We start from the raw sequence: 23,318 nt of genomic DNA on the forward strand, positions 1-23,318 counted from the left end.
ACTGGGATTAGTCATACACCACTACATCTAGCATTTTTATGTGTGTTCTAGGGGGTGAATACACATGCTTGCAAGGCCAGTATACTGACTATACTGACTAAGCTATTTCTATAGCCCTAAAATTTGTAGCTAGTTGACACATAGTAGTTATACATATTTATTGTATGCAATGAGATATTTCAGTGTGCGTATGAGTAATGACTCATGCAAGGCAAAATAGTACACTCATGTATGTAATTCTAGCACTACACAGGCTACAGAATTTATACACTTGAAGTCAAGCTGGGTTACATAAGGAGTTTCAGAGCAGCCTGAGCTGCATACTGAGATGTCTCTAAAAACACTGGTTAACTAATATATGTAATGATAAAATCAAAGTCCACCCCTAGTGACATATTTCCTCTAACAAGGCCACACCTCCTAATCCTTTTACTCCTTTCAATTTCATTCCCTAGTGACTGAGCATTCAAATACATGAGCCTGTGGAGGCCATTCTTAAGTCAAACCCACAAGTGCCCAGTATCTACATCAGGTACCTCACAACCATCTGCCAGCTCCAAGGGTTCCAATACTCTGTTTTGGTCTTAACTGATACCTACACACATGTGGCATTCTTTTTTTTTTTTTTTTTTATTAACTTGAATATTTCTTTATATACATTTAAGTGTTATTCCCTTTCCGGTTTCGGGCAAACATCCCCTCCCCCCTCCTTCCTTATGGGTGTTTCCCACCCCCCCCATTGCGCCCTCCCGCAACAGTCTAGTTCACTGGGGTTCAGTATTAGCAGGACCCAGGGCTTCCCCTTCCACTGGTGCTCTTACTAGGATATTCATTGCTACCTATGAGGTCAGAGTCCAGGGTCAGTCCATGTATAGTCTTTAGGTAGTGGCTTAGTCCCTGGAAGCTCTGGTGGCTTGGCATTGTTGTACATATAGGGTCTCGAGGCCCCCTTCAAGCTCTTCAGTTCTTTCTCTGATTCCTTCAACGGGGTCCTATTCTCAGTTCAGAGGTTTTGCTGACATTCGCCTCTGTATTTGCTGTATTCTGGCTGTGTCTCTCAGGAGCGATCTACACTTCTGCACTTCTTTGCTTCATCCATCTTGTCTAATTGGGTGGCTGTATATATATGGGCCACATGTGGGGCAGGCTCTGAATGGATGTTCCTTCAGTCTCTGTTTTAATCTTGCTCTCTCTTCCCTGCCAAGGGTATTCTTGTTCCCCTTTTAAAGAAGGGAGTGAAGCATTCACATGTGGCATTCTTATATGGACATATAACACACACACACACACACACACACACACACACAAATGTAGTGAACATTTTGGTTTCTTTAAAAAACATAGAAATATTATGGGAATATGTTTTCATTTTAATCCCAGGTGTGGGGATATGGGGCTGCTTCACAGCAGGTGACTATGATTTTCCTTGTGCTCTAACAGGGACATGGTTTTGCCAGCTGCAGGTAGTTTGTGTGAGTATATGACACTTGGAAATCTGGGGACTTTTCAAGTAGAGAAGGAACTCTGTGTCATTGGGTAAACAATCTTTTAAAGCATTTGTATGTATATAGTTTGGGTTTATGCTCCAGTCAGCTGTAGTGGAGTGACACACATGAGCTGTCCATATGGAGACTGAGGTCAACAGACTTGTAAAAAGCCTTATAGAAAGCTGACCCAGCACTGCTACAACTTACTTTTAAAAAACAACTTCAGGGGCTGGAGTGATGGCTCTGTGGTTAAGAGAACTGACTGTTCTTCCAGAGATCCTGAGTTCAAATCCCAGCAACCACATGGTGGCTCACAACCTTCTGATCTGATGCCCTCTTCTGGTGTGCCTGAAGACAGCTACAGTGTACTTATATATAATAAATAAATCTTAAAAAAAAAAAATTCAAGGTTTTATTTTATTGCTTTTTAAGATTTGTATAACTGTGTGAGTGAATGTACAAAACAAATGTGTATTATTCATATGAGCTTAAGTGAGGGGGTATACTACATCCCTGCGTGCCTGTGGAGAGCCTCAGAGTGAGAGGCATTTGTGGACTACTCAGCTTGTTTGATGGGATGCAAACTCAGGTCCTCCTGATACTTTTCTTGGGTTGGTTGATTTATTATTTTCTAATCTCTGTGCTGCCCTGTCTAACTAGGACTTGTTATTTAAACTAGGCTAGCCTGAACTAATAAGAGATCATCTGCTATGGCAAGAGCTCTTAACCACTGAGCCATCTCTTAAGCCCCTCAAGGGTTATCTGTTTGGTTTATTTATTAGAATTTAGTTTTTAATACCAGTGTTTCACAGAAGAGAGGGTTATCTTCAACATGGAAATTACTTCCAAGTTGAAAGTTTAAAAGATAAATTTAGTTTTGCTTACTTTTTAGATTTACTTTAAATGTATAAGCGAATCTAGTTTTGTTTTGTTTTTTTTGTTGTTGTTTTTTTGTTTTTTTGTTTTTTTGTTTTTTTGTTTTTTTTTTTTCGGAGCTGGGGACCGAACCCAGGGCCTTGCGCTTCCTAGGCAAGCGCTCTACCACTTGAGCTAAATCCCCAACCACGCGAATCTAGTTTTAAAAAATGATTTAATATTTGTTCCTAATTTGTTGTCTTTTAATTCTAATAAGAAATTAATAACATTTACATATGAATAATTGTTTCAGAGTGAAAACTAACCATGCCTTGCTTTAGTATATTTCACAGTATACCACATGATTGAGAACTTATCTCAGTTTTTTTATTTTTCAATAGAGAATATCTAATCTTAGAATTGTCTAAAATACCTAGCTTCTGGCTTATTCTCTGACGTGGGTCGTATATCGTACCTAGTTATTTTTATTTTACTTTTCATTTTAAAGAACCAGCACCGAGCTATTGATCAAGTGATTAAAGCAGTAAGAAAAATCTGTAGTGCTTTAGATGGGGTTGAGACCCCCGCCGTCACAGAAGCAGTGAAGAAGCTAAAGCGAGCAGTTAACCTTCCAAGGAACAAAAGTGCTGATGTGAGTATGTGTGTGGACTTAAGTGACCACTGTCATTTACACAGGATGCTCACCTCTTTAGACAAAATATTCATTTTAAATTTTTGACTTTTACTTTTGGGTTTGTTGAATTGGTTTTTGGTAAGGTGGGGATTCCTTGTTGAAATGGTGGAAGAGCTTTGTGAACATTGACACTAAATAGTGGATTCAAATTATCTTCCTTCTAGAAGTGAGATCCCTGGTGATTTAAGAAACCTAGAGAGTAGTGCTTGCAGTCCTCCCTTGATGGAAATGCCCATGCTCATTGTGGTTGAATCATATCTCTGCTCATTCAATGGCATTGCCTTAGAAGCAGCCAGATATTGAGTCGTCTATTATGTATGTGTCAGTTTTTAGTAAAACTATGTTCCATGATACTTCCTTCCATGGGATTTTAATAAATTCAGTTCATAGAAATATTTATGTCTTTTATTGAAAGGAATAAAGAAAAAGTGCCTCTCATAAGCTACTGTACATTTTAAGGAGAAGCTATGTCATTGGCCTGCTCCTCTGTGTCTTCATGCTCATGGGTCTACTCATTTTTGCAGAAGTTCTAGCTGTGTAACACTTAAAGATTTAAGTGTCCTCTTCATTTTGTTTTGTTTGGTTGGGGTTTTTTTTGGGGCGAGTAGGAGTTCTGTTTAAAATTATTTGGAGGGGTTGGGGATTTAGCTCAGTGGTAGCGCAAGGCACTGGGTTCAGTCCTCAGCTCTGGGGGAATAAAAGATTATTTGGAAACTCAGTCGCCATAGATCCTAATGTCTGAAGTTTCTGCTTTTTTCATTCCTTTATTGCATAAAGAAAGAGTAAAATGTAGTCAACATGGGAGTTTACCTTTAAAATATGTGTGTGTGTGTGTGTGTGTGTGTGTGTGTGTGTGTGTGTATAAAGTTGGTAAGTTATATTTATAGTAAATTGGTATATATATTACAGTAATTATGTCTCCAACTTACTGTACTTTTGCCAAGGAAGTTCTGAACTTCTGTCCTGCTCTTCTTACTTCATTGGTGCTGACCGCAGGCACACACTATCATGCCAGCCTTTTGTTTCTTTCTTTTCTTTGAGTCAAGGTCTCACTCTGGCCCAGGCTGGCCTTGAACTTGATGTATTTCTCCTTCCTTAGCTTCCCAGGTGATGTAATTATAGGGATGGCTTCCCACTCCAGTTTGCCTTAATTTTCATGTTATTAAAAATCATTTGTTGTCAGGCATAGTGGTACACATCTTTAATCCCAGCACTTGAGAGACAGAAGCAAATAGATCTCTGAGTTCAAAGCTAATCTGGGCTACGTGGTAGTAAGACCCAGTTTTTAAAAAACAAAACATAGGTTTATATTTTTCACTTTTTTCTTTGGTCATTCTGCATTTGTGTGTGTGTGCACGTGCGTGCGCGTGCGTGTATGGATGCAGTTTTTCATGTAGGTATATGGTTATGTGTTGTGGTGGGCAAATGTCCATGTGGAGGCTGGAGGTGTACAACAGATGTTAGCTGCTCTCCTCTCCTTTTGAGACCGTACCTCTTTTATGTGGGTGCAGGGAATTCTTCCGCATGCTTTCTTGGCAGTTGTTTTATCAACTGAGGCGTTTCCATAGCCCTCCATTTCTTTGTTTGCTATTTTATTAACTTTTGAGGCATGTTTGGCAGATTTCTTCTGAGAAGGGTTTCATTGACATTTAAAGAAATGTATCAAAAGTAAAGGTTATTTAAAACAAAAGCAAAGGAGGGTGGTGATACACTCCTGTTATCCCATCATTTTGGATGAGGATCAGTTTAGCAAGTTTGAGACCAGCCTGGGCTACACAAGTCTCTCTCAAAAATGGAAGAAAAAGTAAGCATTTTATATTAAATTGTGGTCGATTTCTGACTAATTGATACATGTATATACAGGTGACTTCATTATCTGGAGGAGATACTAGCAAGAACTCAACTAGGGGTATGTCTTTAGATTTTTTTTTACATTTTGGCAATGACTTTTGCTTTTTCAGAGAATTAAGACTCTGTTTCAATGTAGGCTCACTGAATCTTGAAAATCCTGTTCAAGTAAGCATGGATCACTTAACGGCAGCAATTTATGATCTTCTCAGGCTTCATACAAATTCTTGTAAGAGTTCTACAGTCTGTCCCCAAGGTAGCAGGAACATCAAGGAAGCATGGACTGCAACAGAGCAGCTCCAGTTCACTGTCTATGCTGCACACGGAATTTCCAGTAACTGGGTATCCAAGTAAGTAGCTGCTTAAAGGACATTCACAGCTTTACCTAGAAGTTACACTAGTGTTAGTAACTACTTTTATCTTTTTAGTTTAAACAAGCAATTCAAAGATCACAGGTACCCTTGTACCTGTCTGGTTTTAGCAAAATTACAGAGCTGTTTGAAATAATTGTAATGAAAAACATCATTTTTATGACATGAAAAAAAAAAGAGCATGAGAGCCAGGTGTGATAGTGCACACCTTTAATCTCAGCCCTCAGGAGGCAGAGGCAGGCAGATCTCCGTTCAAACTCAGTCTGGTCTGCAAAACTAGTTCCAGGACAGCCAGGGCTACACAGAGAAACCCTGTCTCAAAAAACAAAACAACAACAACAAAGGAAAATATATAGTGAAACTGACAAACAAAAATGTTATTTAAAAGAAATACCTTAAGATTGCTGAGCCTTTCTGCCTTTCTTTTACAGTCAACATAATTTGAAACAAAATGTAATCAAACTAGAATCCAGGCCCTATATCTCTTTAGTAGTTCACAGTCTACTAACTGCTGATATTTGAATTCTGCAAAAGTATATTTCTTCATACTGAAGTTTTTATAAGGTTTTTCCTTGATTTCTTTTGTTAAAATCTTTAAGACTTGGCATTTTGGTGCCAATTTTAATTTACTTTGAAATAACTAATATAAACTGAAAAGTGTAAAATTAATATTTTATTGAAATATGTTCATGATGGCTTAAAACATTCAGTAAGGGGCTGGAGAGATGGCTCAGCAGTTAGAGTCATCAGAGACTGCTCTTCCAGAGGTCCTGAGTTCAATTCCCAGCAACCACATGGTGGCTCACAACCATCTGTAAAGAGATCCGATGCCCTTTTCTGGTGTGTCTGAAAACGGATATAGTGTACTCATATACATAAAATAAATATATAAATCTTTAAAAAAAAAAAAAAGTGTGCACCACCATTCCTGGCTAAAACTGGTTTTGTTAAGTCATGAAGTGTTTGCTGAGCCCCATCTATAAACAGAGTTTTCAGTATTGGAAATCCAGTAACAAACAAGAGAATAATGCCTTTTACTGCCTGTTTCTTTTTGTCTATCTTGCTATTGAAATGATTTCTCACTGTATTGCTCAGTTGGTCTCATCTTCAGAGATTGAGTGATCCTTTTACTGAGGCCTTCTAAATAATAGGGTTACAGCTGTGTTCCAAGGTACCCAGCTAAAAACATGGCAAACAAATCATGTTGATTTTTTTTTTTAGTTTGTGCTTTCTTTTGTTCACTGGAGTTCAGTAATAGAAGGACCCATGTAGTAGGAGAGAACCAACTCCTACAAGCTGTCCTTTAACCTCCATACACACACTTTCATGGACTCAAATACAGTCTAAGTAAATGTAATGAAAAGACTTTTTTCTTTTGACACAGGGTTTCTCTGTGTAGCCCTGATTGTCCACGAATTCTGTAGAGCAGTCTAGCCTACTCTCACAGAGATCCACATGCCTCTGCCTCCCAAAGGTGGGATTAAAGGCATGTACCATCACTGCCCTGTATAACTTTAAGTTAAGTTGGTATGACATGCATTCCTTTGATCCTAATACTTGGGAGGTGGAAATGGAAGAATAGAAGATTCCAAGAACAACCACCACTCTACTGATTCACACCAGAAGAATTTGTGGCTATGAGTAGAATAATTAGCATGTAAACCTAGAAGTAAGTTAGAATAGAAACAGAATATAGTTTTATTGAGTCCAAGGTTCTTAGAAGATTGTCTTATTGTGTTTGTATGAACAGCAGTTTGGAACTAAGTCATTGCTGTTTAGTGAAAGAATGTAGCAGTACCCTGTGAGGGGTCGGCTGAATTGTTGGGTCTGTGTATTATTAAATAATGCTTAGTTGACTATTTCAGTGGTATAGCAAAGGAAAGTAGCATCAGCATCTCCACCACTACCAAGGAGAGACCAAAAGAAACTAAGCAAACCTCAACAGAAAACAGGAGTGTAATGGAAGCAACACCAATAGAAGATACTGTTGGTACCTCCCGGGTTTTAACTAGAAATGGATAAAACAGTCTCTTATTATTTACCTGTGCTCTTAGCACAATACCCAAGACAGCTTATATTCTATGAGAATCATTATATCCCAGCACCCCCAGCCTCAGACTGACACTTAGGGTATAGGCTTCCCTCCTTACTTCTTTTGTTACACCTTTTCTCTTTCTGGAGAATTTGCAAAGGTTAAATTTTACATGGATTTCAAAAAAAAAAAAAAAAAGTGACCATTTTGTCACTTGGGAAATCTGCTAATGTACTTGTGTTAGTTAGATAATTATTACCAACCTAGAAATCAAGTTAAGCTTTCTTTTCTCAGTTACGAAAAATACTACTTGATATGTTCCCTGTCTCACAATGGGAAGGATCTTTTTAAGCCTATTCAGTCAAAGAAGGTTGGCACGTACAAGAATTTCTTCTATCTTATCAAATGGGATGAACTGTAAGTGGAGTTTTTTACTTTTATAATTTCACTTACCCTATTCTATAATTTTTCCAATGTATACATTATGTTTGCCTTTGAAATTCAGTAAATTCTTATTAATATCTTGATATCTTCTACACAAAATATACTAAGACAAATTGTAATTAACATTAAAAATGTTGAAGTACGGGGTTGGGGATTTAGCTCAGTGGTAGAGCGCTCGCCTAGGAAGCGCAAGGCCCTGGGTTCGGTCCCCAGCTCCAAAAAAAAAATGTTGAAGTACGGGGTTGGGGATTTGGCTCAGTGGTAGAGCGCTTGCCTAGCAAGTGCAAGGCCCTAGGTTCGTTCCCCAGCTCCGAACAAAAAGAAAAAAAGAAAGAAAGAAAGAAAAGAAAAAAATGTTGAAGTACTTTAAATCTCTATATTAGATTTATATTTAAATCTTTATATTTATCTAAATTCTATAAAATTGCAATAGTGTAGTGTTACTTCTTTGTAGACTTTGACATGTCAAAGGTAAAAATTTATATAACATTATACAGGAATCCAGATCTTAACAACCAAGCTGAATCTTAAATCAATGTTCGTGATAATATTCTGTAATGTTAGTTCTTTTAAATACTTTTCTTTTTAACTAAGGGAACTGCGATTATTTAAGTAAATAGCTAGTTGCAGAACTAAGGTCTAATTTTACTTTCGACTGTAATCGAACTGCCTATCTTTAAGTGCTTAGACATTTTTACCAAAAGAATTGTTTACATTTTTTAAGTTTTATACTGATAGTGAAATTTAAGATGTAATACTACAAGTTAGCCATACTTGCTACTTAGCTAAAAGTTACTCAGAACTAAAGGTTGTTTTATAAGTGAAATAAAACACCTAAAGTTATTGGTCTTCATTAAATGATTTCTAAGCCTTATTTTTCATCTATTATTTTCTAAACACCAACAAATTTTTTTTTCTGCTCCACAGAATCATTTTTCCTATCCAGATATCGCAGTTGCCTTTAGAGTCAGTTCTTCATCTCTCTTTGTTTGGAGTTTTAAATCAGAGCAGTGGAAGTTCCCCTGATTCTAATAAGCAGAGAAAGGGGCCAGAAGCTCTGGGCAAAGTCTCTTTAACTCTATTTGACTTTAAACGGTGAGTATTACTGAACTGTGACAGAGTTCTCTGACTCTGTACATCAAAAACAGGCTGGAGGCCAGAGTGGAAGCAGTGACAGACGTGAGCTTTGACCTAGACAAAGTAGTCTCTGTTAGAGTCTCAGTGTAATCTATCTGGTGAATATTCAAAGGATTGCTTGTCACTCACTGATCCAGGAGAAAATCGATAGCCAGTGATTGTCATTTGTAAGTATATTATGACACAGTGCAATAGCTCTATCAGTTCTCTTGATATTAAAAGAAATCTATTTTGCATATTTCCTACCTTTCTCCATTTTCAGAGATGGTACAGGATTAAACAGTTCTAACTCACTAACCAGCCCTTAGTCTTGTGAGCCCTTGATCTGAGAGTTGCATGTGGCATTCCAAGTACAATCATGATTGCCATTCGTCCACTTTATTTCTAAGTCATTTAAAAAAAATTCAATTATTTTATGTATTGGGGGGTGGTTAGAGAACAGTTTGCAGGACTCAGTTCTCTTCTTCCACACTGTGGGTTTGGAATTGATTACAAGTTGTCAGTTGTAAGAACAAGAGCCTCTATATGCTAAAACATCTTACCAACCCCACTTCCTATTTTTATAAATATATTTTGTTATAATATATCATACAACATATTCATATATCATTCTTAGCTACTTTGTGTTACTACAGCCAAATGAAGACTTTGCAACAGAGACTGCTATAACTGAGATTTTAAATATGTGCTACCATGTCCAGTCTTTTAAAATGTATATTCATTTATATTTTATGTATGTGAACATTTTTGCCTGCCAGGATGTCTGTGCACCATGTACGTACGTACATGCATAGTAACCACATGGATCAGAAGAAAGCATTGGATTCCCTAGAACTAGAGTTACAGGCAGTTGTGAGCCACTGTGTGGGTGCTGGGAATTAAACCTCTGGAATTAAAACTTCCAGAGTAACAAGTGCTCCTAACCACTGAGCTAACTCTCTAGCCCCTAATTTTCAATTTTTATTGTGTTTAGGCAGGAAATCACTATGTAGCCCAGGCTATCCCAAACTTAAGGTTCTGCCCCAACCTCCTGAATACTAAAATTACAAACATGTAGGCTCTTAAATATTTATTGTCTAGCCTTTTATAGAAAAATATGTACTGAGGAGTGCTTAAATATAATTTACCTCAAGTAAGTTGTGCATCAATGGCAAAGCAGTTACTGATTCTCCTGGCTTTTTATTCTAATGGTAAAAAACAGGATACAGTTCTGTAATCCAGACCATGACCTTGAAGGTCCTGGTCTCTGGAGAAAACTTGGAAAGAGTTGTGTTTTGTTTTGTTTTGTTTTGTTTTGTTTTGTTTTGTTTTGTTTTACACCTTCCTGTCTACACAGTGGTTAGACAACAGTGGTTGTCCTTATCCCTTCTACGCTCTCTTCTCAATGCCATTCTTTCCTAGATGCATTTTTATTCTCCCTTTCTCTGTTCCCACCCCACACTAATATTTTATCTAACCTCTCAGTACAGTGTAGTTGCTGACTCCTTCCAATGTATTCTTAAAAACCATGCTGTTTTTACTAACACTCTAAGTTGATTATCACAATGTTTTGTGGGTTTGGGATTTTTAAAATGAAAATTACAGTATTTTTTTTTTAATGTTCATTAAGGTTTTTAACATGTGGAACTAAACTTCTCTACCTTTGGACTTCATCACATACAAATTCTATTCCTGGAGCAATCCCCCAAAAAAGCTATGTCATGGAAAGAATTGTGCTACAGGTAATGGTGGTTCTTGATACATGGAGGGCTTTAAATGTGAGTGTCCTTGTAAAAAGTGTTTGTGGATTCCATAATGTGGATTGTTATTAAAGAGCCTAATTAATCTTGTTTTAACCTCAGAATCTGTCTTCAATTTAAGTGTTAATAAAACCATTTCCAGTTTCTGAGAGAGTAAAACATGCTGTTTCTATCCCCAAAAATATAAACATGCTTTTGAGAATGATGAACTGTTGTTGGTAATCACTGTCAACAGGAAGAAGTACTAGCTTTATACTTAATATAAATTTTTGTAGGGGTTGGGGATTTAGCTCAGTGGTAGAGGGCTTGCCTAAGCACAAGGCCCTGGGTTCGGTCCCCAGCTCCGAAAAAAAGAAGAAAAAAAAATTTTCTAGATTGTTATGAAAAATCGGTTTCCTGAAAGAAAAAGATATCAATATGGAAAATTTGGATTATAATTTGAGTGATTTTTTTTCCCAGGCAGTGGTGGAGCATGCCTTTAATAGCAGGACTCAGGAGGCAGAGTCCTGAGTTTAAGATCTTTGAGTTTAAGGTCAGCCTGGTCTACAGAGTGAGTTCCAGTACAGCCAGGGCTATGCAAAGAAATTCTGTCTGGGTAAACAAACAAACAACCAAATACACACATACACTTTTTTTCACTCATTTCTGTGAATTTTTCAGGTTGATTTTCCTTCTCCTGCATTTGACATTATTTATACATCTCCTCAAATTGATAGAAACATTATACAGCAATACAAGCTGGAAGCACTGGAGAATGAAATAAAGGGAAAACTTCTGGATATTGTTCACAGAGATTCATCATTTGGGTATGCTTTGTTTATTACTTTCTTGGGACTCTTCTGTGATGTAATACTAAGGTTAAAGTTAGAAATTATAGCCCATGACTTAGAAGTTGTCTGAATGTGAAACAGGCCATTTGGGACTGGGAGTACAGAATGATCCCAACAGTGCCAATGAAAGACTGGCTATATACAAATCAGGAAAATGTATAAATCTTTTAGTCTTTTTAGTAGTTTAGACTTTAAAATTGTTTCTATAGTGCATTTGTCTGTGTGTGCCCATGTGGAGAGAGGTCTACATGGGGTCTCTTCTCTGTCTCTTTAACACTTTTTTTTTGAGACAGACTTTTATTGAACCTAGGCTCATCTCTTGGCTGGCCTGCGGGCCACAGGGCTTTAGGGATCCTCCCTGTCTCTTCATTCCCAATGCTGAGTTGCAGATGCACACTGCCACACCAAATTTATATGTTAATGCTAGAGAGCTGATCTCAGGTGCTCATGTTTGCACCATAGGTACTTTTTACACTAAACCATTTACCCAGACCCATTTTTACTGTATACATGTGTGTATACATATATGTGCATATAGAATATAGAAGTCAACATTAAATATCTTCCTTAATCAATCACTCTCCATCTTATTTTTGAGACAGGGTCTCTGACTGAATCTGGAGCTTGCCAGCAAGTTAAATAGACTGGATGACCATCAGGCCCTAAGGATCTACTTGTCTCCACCTCTATCACCCAGATACTTTAAAACAAAGCAAAGTAGAACACATCAGTGCTGGGAATTGAATTCAAATACTTATACTTACATAGCAAACACTTTCCCAACTGAGCCATCTTCCAGTCCTTCTTGTATTATCAAAGGCAAACCGGCTGAGATATCTCTAATAGGTATCAGTTGATTAATTCGCTTAACCTATAAAGAATCTATTCATGGACTGACAAGGTGGTGCTGCAGATAAAGTGTTTGCCAGTCAAGCCTGGCCACCTGAGTTAAATCCTATAGCCCACATAAAGGTGAAAGGAAAGCATAGATTCCAAATGTTGTCATCTGACTGCTACACATGCTCTGTGACATGCATGCCCAAGCACAAACACAAAACCAATAAAATTTTAAAAGGACCTTTTTATGTTAATAAGATAAATAGCTAAGTAGTAACAGAAAGGGGATGAACAAGACAAGCCCTTAAAAATGAGATATAATTAATACAATGTAGTATCCAAGTGGCAAAAATTTATAATCACCTTATGAAGCTATGTTGAAAACATACATACTGGACTGGAGAGATTGCTCAGTGTTAAGAGCACTGACTGATCTTCAGAGGTCCTGAGTCAAATCCCAGCAACCACATGGTGGCTCACAACCATCTGTAATGGGATTTGATGCCTTCTTCTGGTGTGTCTGAAGACAACTACAGTGTACCTATATATAATAAATCTTAAAAAAAAAGAAAAGAAAAGAAAAGAAAACATACATACACACAAAGAAAGAGAATTGTTTTATTAGAAGCATATTTAAAGGCCACATCCCTTTTGGAGAGCAATTTGACAAAATCTTTAAATGTTATAATATGTATTTACCACAACCCATCAGGGCTGCTCCCTATGATAAAGTAAAGGAAATCCTCATATATATTGAAACACAAATGTTCTTTGTAATATTTATTTGCGTTGCCAACTGATGGTTGATGTCCACTGATGGAAATTCAATTACCCAGGTAACAACAGTGAATATTTATAGTTGTATATACTAAAATGTGATACAGTAAATGGAGAAACCAAGGAGCAGATTAGGATAGTGATACCATCAATACAGAGAAAATAAAATCTAAAACACGCATGTGGATATTTCTGTGTGAATAGACCATCTCTGGAAGCAATGCATGCTGTCCTAGTCCACTTCTCCCTTGGGGTAGCCAGGCCCTTTGTGCACTGAGCTGGACTGGGTGGTACAGGCAGGATCTTGGTCAACAGTGAGTTCGTGGACAGAGAACATAGACCTGGGAACAGCTTTGCAGAACTAATTCAGCTTATTTGGGAGGTAGGGGATACAGACTGTTTGAACTTTTGAGGGGTGAATAGAGGCTATCAAGATGAGGGTACATCATCGGTCATGGCTAGGTATGCCTCTGCATGAGGAGGAATTCCAGGGGCTGCTGGACATAACCTTATACGAGGAAAGGAAGCTTAACCTGGCTGCCAGCCTTGTGACCTCCTCTGGTGAGGCAAAGGTGGGGAGCACAGGGCTGCATGGACCAGGACATGCAGGCCAAGGCAGTAGGAGAGAGATCCTACTCCTTCAGATCTCAGGACAAGACTTCTGGGGTTTGGACGTGCTTGACCCCACTCTCGTTCCGGGCTTGCTTTCCCAGTCCCCACGCTCCCTGGCCGCACAAGAGCAGATGCTTATCTATAGGAGAATTAGGAAGACTCCTGTCTTAGTCAAGGTTACTATTGCTGTCAAACCCTCAACCAAAGCAAGTTGGGGAGGAAAGGGTTTATTTGGCTTATACTTCCACATTACTGTTCATCACTAAAGGAAATCATATCTGTGGGCTTTTTCATACTGAATATGAGTACATTTTACTTGTACTATATGCACAAAGATGAATGGGTGAGCCAGACATGCTATGCACACCTGTAATCCCAACACAGGCAATAAGAGGAACAGGAGTTGGAAGCCATCTTAAACTGCATGGCAGCTTTGACGCCAGCCAGGGCTGTGTAAGATCCTGTCTCAAAAAGAATGAGAAGGGTCCCCGCCTCGTCGCCCCTGGTGCGGGGCGGCTCCCCCGCCTGGAGTCAGGACCAGGGTCTGGTGCAGAGAGCCATTCGTCCCGGGAAACGGGGTGCGGCCGGAAAGGGGGCCGCCCTCTCGCCCGTCACGCTTAACGCACGTTCGTGTGGAACCTGGCGCTAAACCATTCGTAGACGACCTGCTTCTGGGTCGGGGTTTCGTACGTAGCAGAGCAGCTCCCTCGCTGCGATCTATTGAAAGTCAGCCCTCGACACAAGGGTTTAAATGAAAGATAATAATAATAATATTAATATTATTATTATAAAAAGAATGAGGAACGACAGTGAAATATTTCATGAACATGCCATTGAACTTAACTCAGAATTTGTCTCCATTTCGACTGTCAGTTCAGCTGTATGCTTCCCTAAAAAATTCACTGTAGCTTTTTATTTTCCCCATTGCACTTGATTGTACTTGTGTGCATGGAATCTTTGCTTCTTATAGGGTAAGCTCTGCTTATTTAACTCTTGCTTTGTAGTGCTTGGCATCTTGTTGGAATTTCCCTTTATTTAAACAGATCTGGTACTTCTGTCAAATCAGAATGATTTTCATCACCAAATGAAGATAGGTTAGTGATGTTAGCTGTATATTGAATATATCTGTTTGATATTAGTACTATCAAGAGGTGACTGTCACAAATGAATACATTTCTTTGAATTTTTAATTATTAAGATAATTACATCATGATTCTACTGAGAAATAATTTAATTCTATTATATATGCAGACTTTCTAAAGAAGATAAGGCCTTTTTGTGGGAAAAACGCTATTATTGCCGAAAACATCCAAATTGTCTTCCGAAGATACTAGCAAGTGCTCCAAACTGGAAATGGGCTAATCTTGCCAAAACTTACTCTTTGCTCCACCAGTGGCCGCCATTGTGTCCATTAGCTGCATTGGAGCTCCTTGACGCAAAGTAAGTCAAATACATTTATTTGATGTTTTATTGTCAAATTTTCCATCAATGTGTTATGCTTCCCTTTTAACATGAAAACAGCATAAGATGATGTAACTGTATACATGTAATTTATGTAAGCATAATCTTTTTCATTGAAATGGTCAAGAAAGCATTTTGTGACATTTAAAACTTAACCTAAAGAAAGAATTAGATGGCTAATTTTGAATAATTTTATTAATATAAAATTTATAAATATATTTTTCAAGACAGGGTTTCCTCTGTGTAGCTGTGGCTGTCTTGGAATTCACTTTATAGACCAGTCTGGCCTTGAACTCATAAAGATCTAAATTTATAGTTATTAATAATTAGTATTTTATGATGGGGCAAAATTAGTTTTATGAAGCTCAAGTTTTGCAATAATCTGGGAAAGGAATCTGTATTTAGGGGGGCTGGAGAGAGCACTGACTGCTCTTCTATTCAATTCCCAGCAGCCACGTGGTGGCTCACAACCATCTATCTATAAAGGGATCTGATGCCCTCTTCTGGTGTGTCTAAGGACAGCTACAGTGGACTCACATACCTAAAATAAGTAAATAATACTTTAAAAAAAAAGAATCTGTATTTAGACAGTGTTTTTCCTACTTTAGTGAAAAGAAAGGTATTGAGGAGGGCAAGAGAACACATGCAGTATACAAACCTGAAGAGGGATAGTAAGAATGAAAGGGTTAAGTGGAGATTTGTGAGCTGGGCGGTGCTGGCACACATCTCTAATCCTAGCACTTGCGATAGAGGCAGGCAGATCTCTGAGTTTGAGGCTAGCTTAGACTACAGAGGGAGTTCCAGGACAGTCAGGGCTATACAGAGAAACACAAAAACAAACAAAAAAATTAAAAATAAGACAAAACAAAAAAAGTGGAGACTGTGGGGGAAGTTCAACCAGAACTAAGTGTGTATGAAGATTCCGTTAGGAACTTGCTGTGTAGACTAGGCCTCTGCTTGCTGAGAGCTAAACTTAAAGGTATGTACTGCACACTGGTTTAAATGGAGTAAGAGCCATTTGAAGCTTCTTTCTTAGGGGCAGACTAAAATTGTGTTTTCAATTAATGCAGCTGCATTAGGAAGAAACTATTGTTAAATCTTGAGTTTTCTGCTATTCTAGATTTGCTGATCAGGAAGTGCGATCGCTAGCTGTGAGCTGGATCGAGGCCATTAGTGATGATGAGCTAACAGATCTTCTCCCACAGTTTGTACAGGTAGGAATTTTTATCAGGCTACCTTGCTTCCTACTCACCCACTCAAGTTCCAGTGGGTGGGCAATGATTATGGGACCCCTTTTCTATTCTAAAATGCCATTACAGTACAGCAGAAATGTTGAGGACATTGTGTAAGAATGTAGTATGAAGCGTCTGCTAGGCAAGTCTTTTACCACTGAGCTATAAAACCTAGCGGTTTCATTTCTATAAATATCATCTTTTCACCAATGAGTAATATTTAGTCTATGTATTTAATGCTTTTATCTGAACAATTTAATATGGTTTGACTCATAATAACACTTATTTCCTCTTACACATAGGCTTTGAAATATGAAATTTATTTGAATAGTTCACTAGTGCGCTTCCTTCTGTCCAGGGCACTGGGAAACATCCAGATAGCACACAGTTTGTATTGGTAAGATTTAAATTTTATCAAGTCACTCCTTTCTTGTGCAGATATTGGCAGAGTTGTGACAATCATTAAATATTAACAGTGGGCTCATGATACTTGCTGTAGGTGACCAGATGTGTAGTGAATCTGTTATTTTACAGAAGCTAAAATTTTAGTCTTTAAAATTAAAACCAAAATGAATAAAATTGGACAATATTTTTGGACACTATGACTTTATAATAACTAATAAACCTTTTCTTGCTTATATGACTTAATTTCTTAGATATACAAAATAGAAACTGTTAGATGGATTTTTGCAGGAGCTTCATCTAGTTCACAGAAGTGACTGACATACGTATTTTTGTTGCATTAGGCTTCTCAAGGATGCTTTGCACGATACACGCTTTGGAAGCAGATATGAACATGTGTTGGGTGCTCTCCTCTCTGTAGGAGGAAAAGGACTCAGAGAAGAGCTTTCTAAGCAGATGAAACTTGTACAGCTTTTAGGAGGAGTGGCAGAAAAAGTAAGGCAGGCTAGTGGATCAACCAGACAGGTATGTACCCATGAAAGAAAACACAAGTATTCTTTTGGGGGAACAGGGGGTTGGGGAGGAGATCTCTATATACCCAGGCAGGCTGGCCCCTATATCTTCTTGCCTCAGCCTCTTCAGTGCCCGGATTGCAGATGCTTGCCACTTGACTTGGGCAGTTGGTATTTTTTTTTAACTTAATGTTTTTATTGATTATTTGGAAATTTCACATAATTCACCCTGATCCCATTCATTTCCCAGTCCTCCTAGGTCCACCTCAACTCTTATACCTCCCCCAAAACATAAGAAGGAAAAACAAACAAAAACTCAAGCCCAATTCGTATTGCCCATATATTCACCGGAGCATGGCCAAACTCCCAGTGGCCAGCCCTTTAAAGAAAACTGATTCCATCCCCTACGCCAACCCCTCCAGAAGCCAGCAACTGGAAGAGCCTATACTTCAGCAGCCTTATCACAATTTTTAAGAGTTCTCTTCTCACTTGGGCAGTTGAAATTTTAATAAGAACTATGTCGAATCTATAAATCAATTTGGAAATACTGCGATTATAGTAATGTGTATGTGCTCATCTATCTAATTAGGGATTTTTGTTTTTTGGTTTTTTGAAACAGGGTCTCCCTATAATCCCTGACTGTCCTTGAACTCACTATGTTGACCAGGCTAATCTCAAAATCACAGAGATCTTCCTGCTTCTGCCTCCCAATGCTGAGTTAAAGGTGTATTCCACCACACTCAGCCATAATAATGTAACTTAATTCTTGAACTCAGCTTGTCTTGTGTCATGAACACAAGATAGGACGTCTATTTAGATAAACTTAGATTCTTTCAAAAATTGTTCTAGTTTTTGTTTTGTGTTTTGAAAATGGCTCTTTTCACTTTATCTTGAAGAAGTCTTGTCAGCACAGTTACACTTCGCATTCAGTAAGTACATAATATTACAAAGTATTTAGAACATGATTTCTGACCTCCATGGACATTGTTCATATTTTTGTGCTTTCCTGTGTAATGTTGCTGTGAACATTACTGCACATCTCTACCCATCCCGCAGCATTTCTCTTATTCCCTTCTTATGATGTTTTGAAAGGATGATACCATCCTTACTGTGTTGCCTAGGCTGGTCTCAGACTCTCTTAAGTTATCTCAAAATCCTGTCTCAATCTCCCTAGTAGCTCACTCTGTAGATGCATGTCACTGATTTAGGTATGCTTTTCTTTCTTTATGGGATATTCCTATGGACAAAATAGTCAAGTTAAGAACTATACACATTTTTAACTATAGTGACTTCTGTTAGAATCTTATTTTCTCTAAAAAGCAACCCCTGCCTGGGCATGATGACACACACCTTTAATCCCAGCTCTTGAGAGAGGAAGGCAGATCTCTGTGAGTTCCAGGCCAACCAGGGTGATAGAGACCCCATGCCCATGACCCCAAACCCTGTGTATATGGGTGTTACTAATTGGATTTAGTGAGTTATATAGGAAAAAAAGAGAGTTTGTGATGTTGGGAGGTAGATGTATTAGGGGATGTAGAAGGAGGTGTGGATATGAGCAAAAAACATTGTATATACATAGAAGAAATTTTCAAAGAACAATCTTCAGTGCTAGAAGATGACATTGTCAGTAAAGTACTTGCAGCACAAGCTTGCATTTAGAGTCTCAGTACCCACATAAAAAGACTGGAAGCAAAGACAAGAAAGGGCTAGGGCTCACTAGCAAGGTAGCTTAGCTAACCAGTCCTTTGATGAGAGACTGTCCAGAAAGATAGTGATTACAGAAGACACCAAGCATTAACCTGTGGCCTCCATGAGTGTGTGTGTGCATTCACATGAACATACTCAAAATGAATAGATCTTTATTTTCATGATGCACTTACAGAGGCAATCTCTTCCATAGGTGGTCCTCCAGAAGAGTATGGAACGAGTACAGTCCTTTTTTCTGAGAAATAAATGCCGGGTTCCTCTCAAACCAAGTCTAGTAGCGAAAGAATTAAATATTAAGGTAATACAATACTCTTTAAGTTTATATATACTTCAAAATAATGCACAAAAGGAGTTACTTCATACAAGTATAAATGAGATGTGTAGTTTGTAAGTACATAGGAAAGGGTGTCATTAGATGTATTTTTTAGCATATTTTTACCTAATCAATATTCTTTAAAGACATAGTGTCAGGCTTTTTTTTTTTTTTTTTTTTTTTTTTTTTTTTTTTACTATTTTGGGTTTTGTTTGTATTCATAAATTAGGGGTCTTACATTAGCTTTTTGGTAAATTTTATTTTAAGGTGAGATTTTTGTAGAGCATTTGTCTATATGTGCAAAGCCCTATATGTCCAATCCCCAGTCCCACAAAAAATTAGGTAAAATGTGATTTGATCTTTTCTGTGTAATTATTAAAGTTGTTATTTGATGGCATAAATCATGAATCTCACCAGTACATATGTGAAAGTGGAGCTGTTCCAGATCAGGATGGGAATCACACAACTGTGTGCTTTGTTGAGAGATTCAGATACTTTAAAGTTCAGGTGATTAAAATTTTTTGTGGGCTGGAGAGATGGCTCAGTGGTTAAGAGAACCCGACTACTCTTCCAGAAGTCCTGAGTTCAATTCCCAGCAACCACATGGGGGCTCACAACCATCTGTAATAAGATCTAATGACCTCTTCTGTTGTGTCTGAAGACAGCTGCAGTGTACTTATATATAATAAATGAATAAATCTTTTTAAAAAAATTTTTTTGCACCAGATTTTTAAATTTTTGTCATTTCTGCCTTTTTTAGTGAAGGTATTTTACTGCTATATGCTATGTTTAAATTTTAAGAGATATTTACATATATTATTGGCGGATCATGTAAATGCTAGTTAACAACCATTGTATGATTTGCTGTAATTCAGAGCAGATAAAAAGGAAAACATGAGGGACTATACATTCATAATTCACTTTTATGTTAGTGTTAACCTTTCTAACGTTCAGTGTTGTGTTTGCAGTCATGCTCATTCTTCAGTTCTAATGCCATGCCTCTGAAAGTCACAATGGTGAATGCTGATCCTCTGGGAGAAGAAATTAATGTCATGTTTAAGGTGAGAAGACCAAAGTTATTCTTTGGCTTTTGTCTTGGGTTTTTTGGGGGGTAGGATGTGTTTAGTTTGGTTTTGAGACAGGCTCTCTATATAACCCTGGCTATCCTGGAACTTGTTATGTAGACAAAACTGGAATTGAACATAACAACCATATTCCCATTTCTGCCTCCTGAGTGCTGGGATTAACAGTGTGTGCCACCATACTAGGCCTCTTGGTTTTCGTTTTATTTTGGTTTTTTAATGATAATTCCTCTGTATTGCCTGGCTGAAGGCCTAGGCTCAAGGGATCCTTCTCCTGGTTGAACTTCTCAAATACCTATACTATACTATTGATTGTCACCATGTGTCCCAGCTAGGACACTGGGTGGAAAAGACAGCTTAAAAATTCTTTTAACCAAATTTATTAAATATTTATTTAATTTTGAAGTTGAATCAGTAAAATTTAAGATGGTGGCATATACCTGCAATGCTCAGGAAGTTTAGGAAAGGAAAACCACAAGTTGTAGGCCAACCTTGACTGTGATACTCTGTCTCAAGGAAAAAAAAAGAACAATTTGAGTAGTTCTATAAAATTATTACTGACACTCTTCTCAGATAGGACTGGGGAGAAGTTTAGCCCTAGGCCAACCTGACTGAACAGGCAGGCACTATTAGGTTTGCCAAGCTGCAAAAAACAGGAGTGACAGTACCTAGGGGATTGTGTGAGACAGCATCTCACAGTATAGTTGTGGCTGGCCTTGAACCCTGGATCATCCTGTTAGAGCTTCCCATGTGCTGGGGATTATAAGGGTATGCCACTTACCTGGATTTTGGTTTTTAGAAACAGAAATTATCTATGTGAAGCAGAAGGACTGGAGTATTAGAGAAGAATCTATTACCTGTTGAAATTTGTGAGTTTTAATCATAATGTGTATGCTTTTTGGGGGGGCGTAAGATTTATTAACTTATGTATACATCTTTCTACCTGTATGTATGCCTACAGGCCAGAAGATCTCATTATAGTTGGTTATGAGCCACCATATGATTGCTGGGAATTGAACTCAGGACCTCTTGAAGAACATCTAGTATTCTTAACCTCTGAGCCATCTCTCTAGTCCATAATGTGTACACTTTTAAGAAAGAATGGAGAGTTCTGATTAATTCATTAAGTTGATTAATTGGAAGTTCACAAAGACAGCTTAAATTGAACTTCCTTTGATAGATAGAGGTTTCTGTTTCTAAAATAATACCATTTGTTTTAATTATAGACATTTTAGAAGTTGTCTCAATATTTGTTAAGGGAAATCTCCCATAATCTTTTTCATAGTTTTCTGGAGTAGCCTCAAAAATATATTTATGATCGTTTGTATTAAAATTGTTATTTAGCCAGGTATTGTTGTGCATATGTTGAATTCTACCTATCCAGGGCAAAGGCAGAGTTCAAGGCCAATATCGCCATATAGCCAGTTCCAGGTCAGCTAGGGATGCAGAGTGAGACCCTGTCTCAAATAATAGTAACAATAAAATAAAAATGTGGTCCAGTTTTTAAAAGAAAATTGAAATGCTGACATTCCAGTTAAACCTACTCATTTGGGAAGACTAATATTTAGATTTACTTAACTATATGTGTATGAATGTTTGGATGTGTGTACATGCATGCTGGTACCCTCTGAGATCAGAAGATCTTCTGGAACTAGAATTATAGACAGTTGTGAGCCACCAGGTATAGATGCTGGAAACTGAACCTAGGTCCTCTGAAAGACAAACAAGTGACCTTAACCTTGGTATTATCTCTCCAGCCCCAAGAGGACTGGTTTTTTGTTTGTTTGTTTGTTTGTTTGTTTTGTTTTTGTTTTTATTGGATTTTTTTATTTACATTTTAAATGTTATCCTCTTTCCTAGTTTCCCCTCCAGAAACCTGTTATCCCACCACCCCCACTTCTATGAGGGTGCTCCCTCACCTACCCACCCACTACCTCCCACCTCCTCGCCTTGACATTCCCCTATACTAGGGCAGCAAGCCTTGTTAGGACCAAGGGCTTCTCCCATTGGTGCCCAACAAGGCCAACCTCTGCCACATAAGCAGATGGAACCACAGGTACCTCCCTGTGTACTCTTGGGATGGTGGTTTAGTCCCTGGGAGCTCGGGAGCAGGGGGGAGTCTGGTTGTTTGATATTGTTGTTGTTCTTATGGGGTTGCAAACCCCTAAAGGACTGATATTTTTAAGTGACCTTTTATTTTAAATTATTGTAGACTGATTGATCATTATAATTCTTGGTGACATATAACCATCATGTGATGTTATATTCAGAATATTGGCATTGATATAGTCAAGAAACTATCCTAAGATCCCTGATTTCCTTTTTTGTTTTTTGGGATTTTTTTGTTGTTGTTTTTCTAGGCAGGATTTCTCTGTGTTGCCATGACTATCTTTAATTAAAGGTATTTTACATACTCTAAAATTTAACTTTCTAAATGTACTGTTGAGTAGAGTGTAGCTCAGTGGTAAAGTACTTGCCTAGTATACATAAGACCAAAGACTCAGTCCCCAGAACCTCAAAATTAATTAATTAATTAATTAATTAATTAAAATAAAATCACTCTTTGTGAAATGGAGACAGAGTTTTAAGTAGGTTTTTCTAGGAAAGTTCAGTACAGCTCTGATGATCTCTTGTCTCTGTACATTCCCTTCCAAACACCCCTCAGATCTTAAAGCATGTAACAAGTGCTTGGGAAAGGTGTAATTTTTATTTCCTTAATTTAAAGGTTGGTGAAGATCTTCGGCAAGATATGTTAGCTTTACAGATGATAAAGATTATGGATAAGATCTGGCTTAAAGAGGGCCTGGATCTGAGGATGGTGATATTCAAATGCCTGTCAACTGGCCGAGATCGAGGTAGGTCTTTTAATTGGGTCTTGATTTCTTTCTTTTGTCTCATGAATGTGGTTTACTTTTGAACTTATTTTTGGTTGTATACTTAATATGT

The 23,318-nt window shown here is 37.9% G+C and overlaps 1 protein-coding gene across 2 annotated transcripts in view; it reads left to right on the top strand.

Annotated features, from left to right (window-relative positions):
* The window catches only part of Pik3c2a (phosphatidylinositol-4-phosphate 3-kinase catalytic subunit type 2 alpha), a 106,632-nt gene that overhangs the window by 65,905 nt on the left and 17,409 nt on the right, over positions 1 to 23,318 (top strand). For both annotated transcript variants that reach the window (XM_032892828.1, XM_032892829.1), the window contains exons 10-23: positions 2,851 to 2,994; positions 4,900 to 4,945; positions 5,024 to 5,234; positions 7,582 to 7,704; positions 8,659 to 8,826; positions 10,478 to 10,589; positions 11,268 to 11,413; positions 14,915 to 15,103; positions 16,245 to 16,338; positions 16,659 to 16,753; positions 17,103 to 17,283; positions 19,171 to 19,275; positions 20,259 to 20,351; positions 23,098 to 23,227. In XM_032892828.1, coding sequence (XP_032748719.1) covers positions 2,851 to 2,994; positions 4,900 to 4,945; positions 5,024 to 5,234; positions 7,582 to 7,704; positions 8,659 to 8,826; positions 10,478 to 10,589; positions 11,268 to 11,413; positions 14,915 to 15,103; positions 16,245 to 16,338; positions 16,659 to 16,753; positions 17,103 to 17,283; positions 19,171 to 19,275; positions 20,259 to 20,351; positions 23,098 to 23,227 — 1,837 coding nt within the window. The remainder of the gene's footprint in view (positions 1 to 2,850; positions 2,995 to 4,899; positions 4,946 to 5,023; positions 5,235 to 7,581; positions 7,705 to 8,658; positions 8,827 to 10,477; positions 10,590 to 11,267; positions 11,414 to 14,914; positions 15,104 to 16,244; positions 16,339 to 16,658; positions 16,754 to 17,102; positions 17,284 to 19,170; positions 19,276 to 20,258; positions 20,352 to 23,097; positions 23,228 to 23,318) is intronic.

This window comes from Rattus rattus, chromosome 2 (genome assembly GCF_011064425.1).
Source record: "Rattus rattus isolate New Zealand chromosome 2, Rrattus_CSIRO_v1, whole genome shotgun sequence".
Lineage (NCBI taxonomy): Eukaryota > Metazoa > Chordata > Mammalia > Rodentia > Muridae > Rattus > Rattus rattus.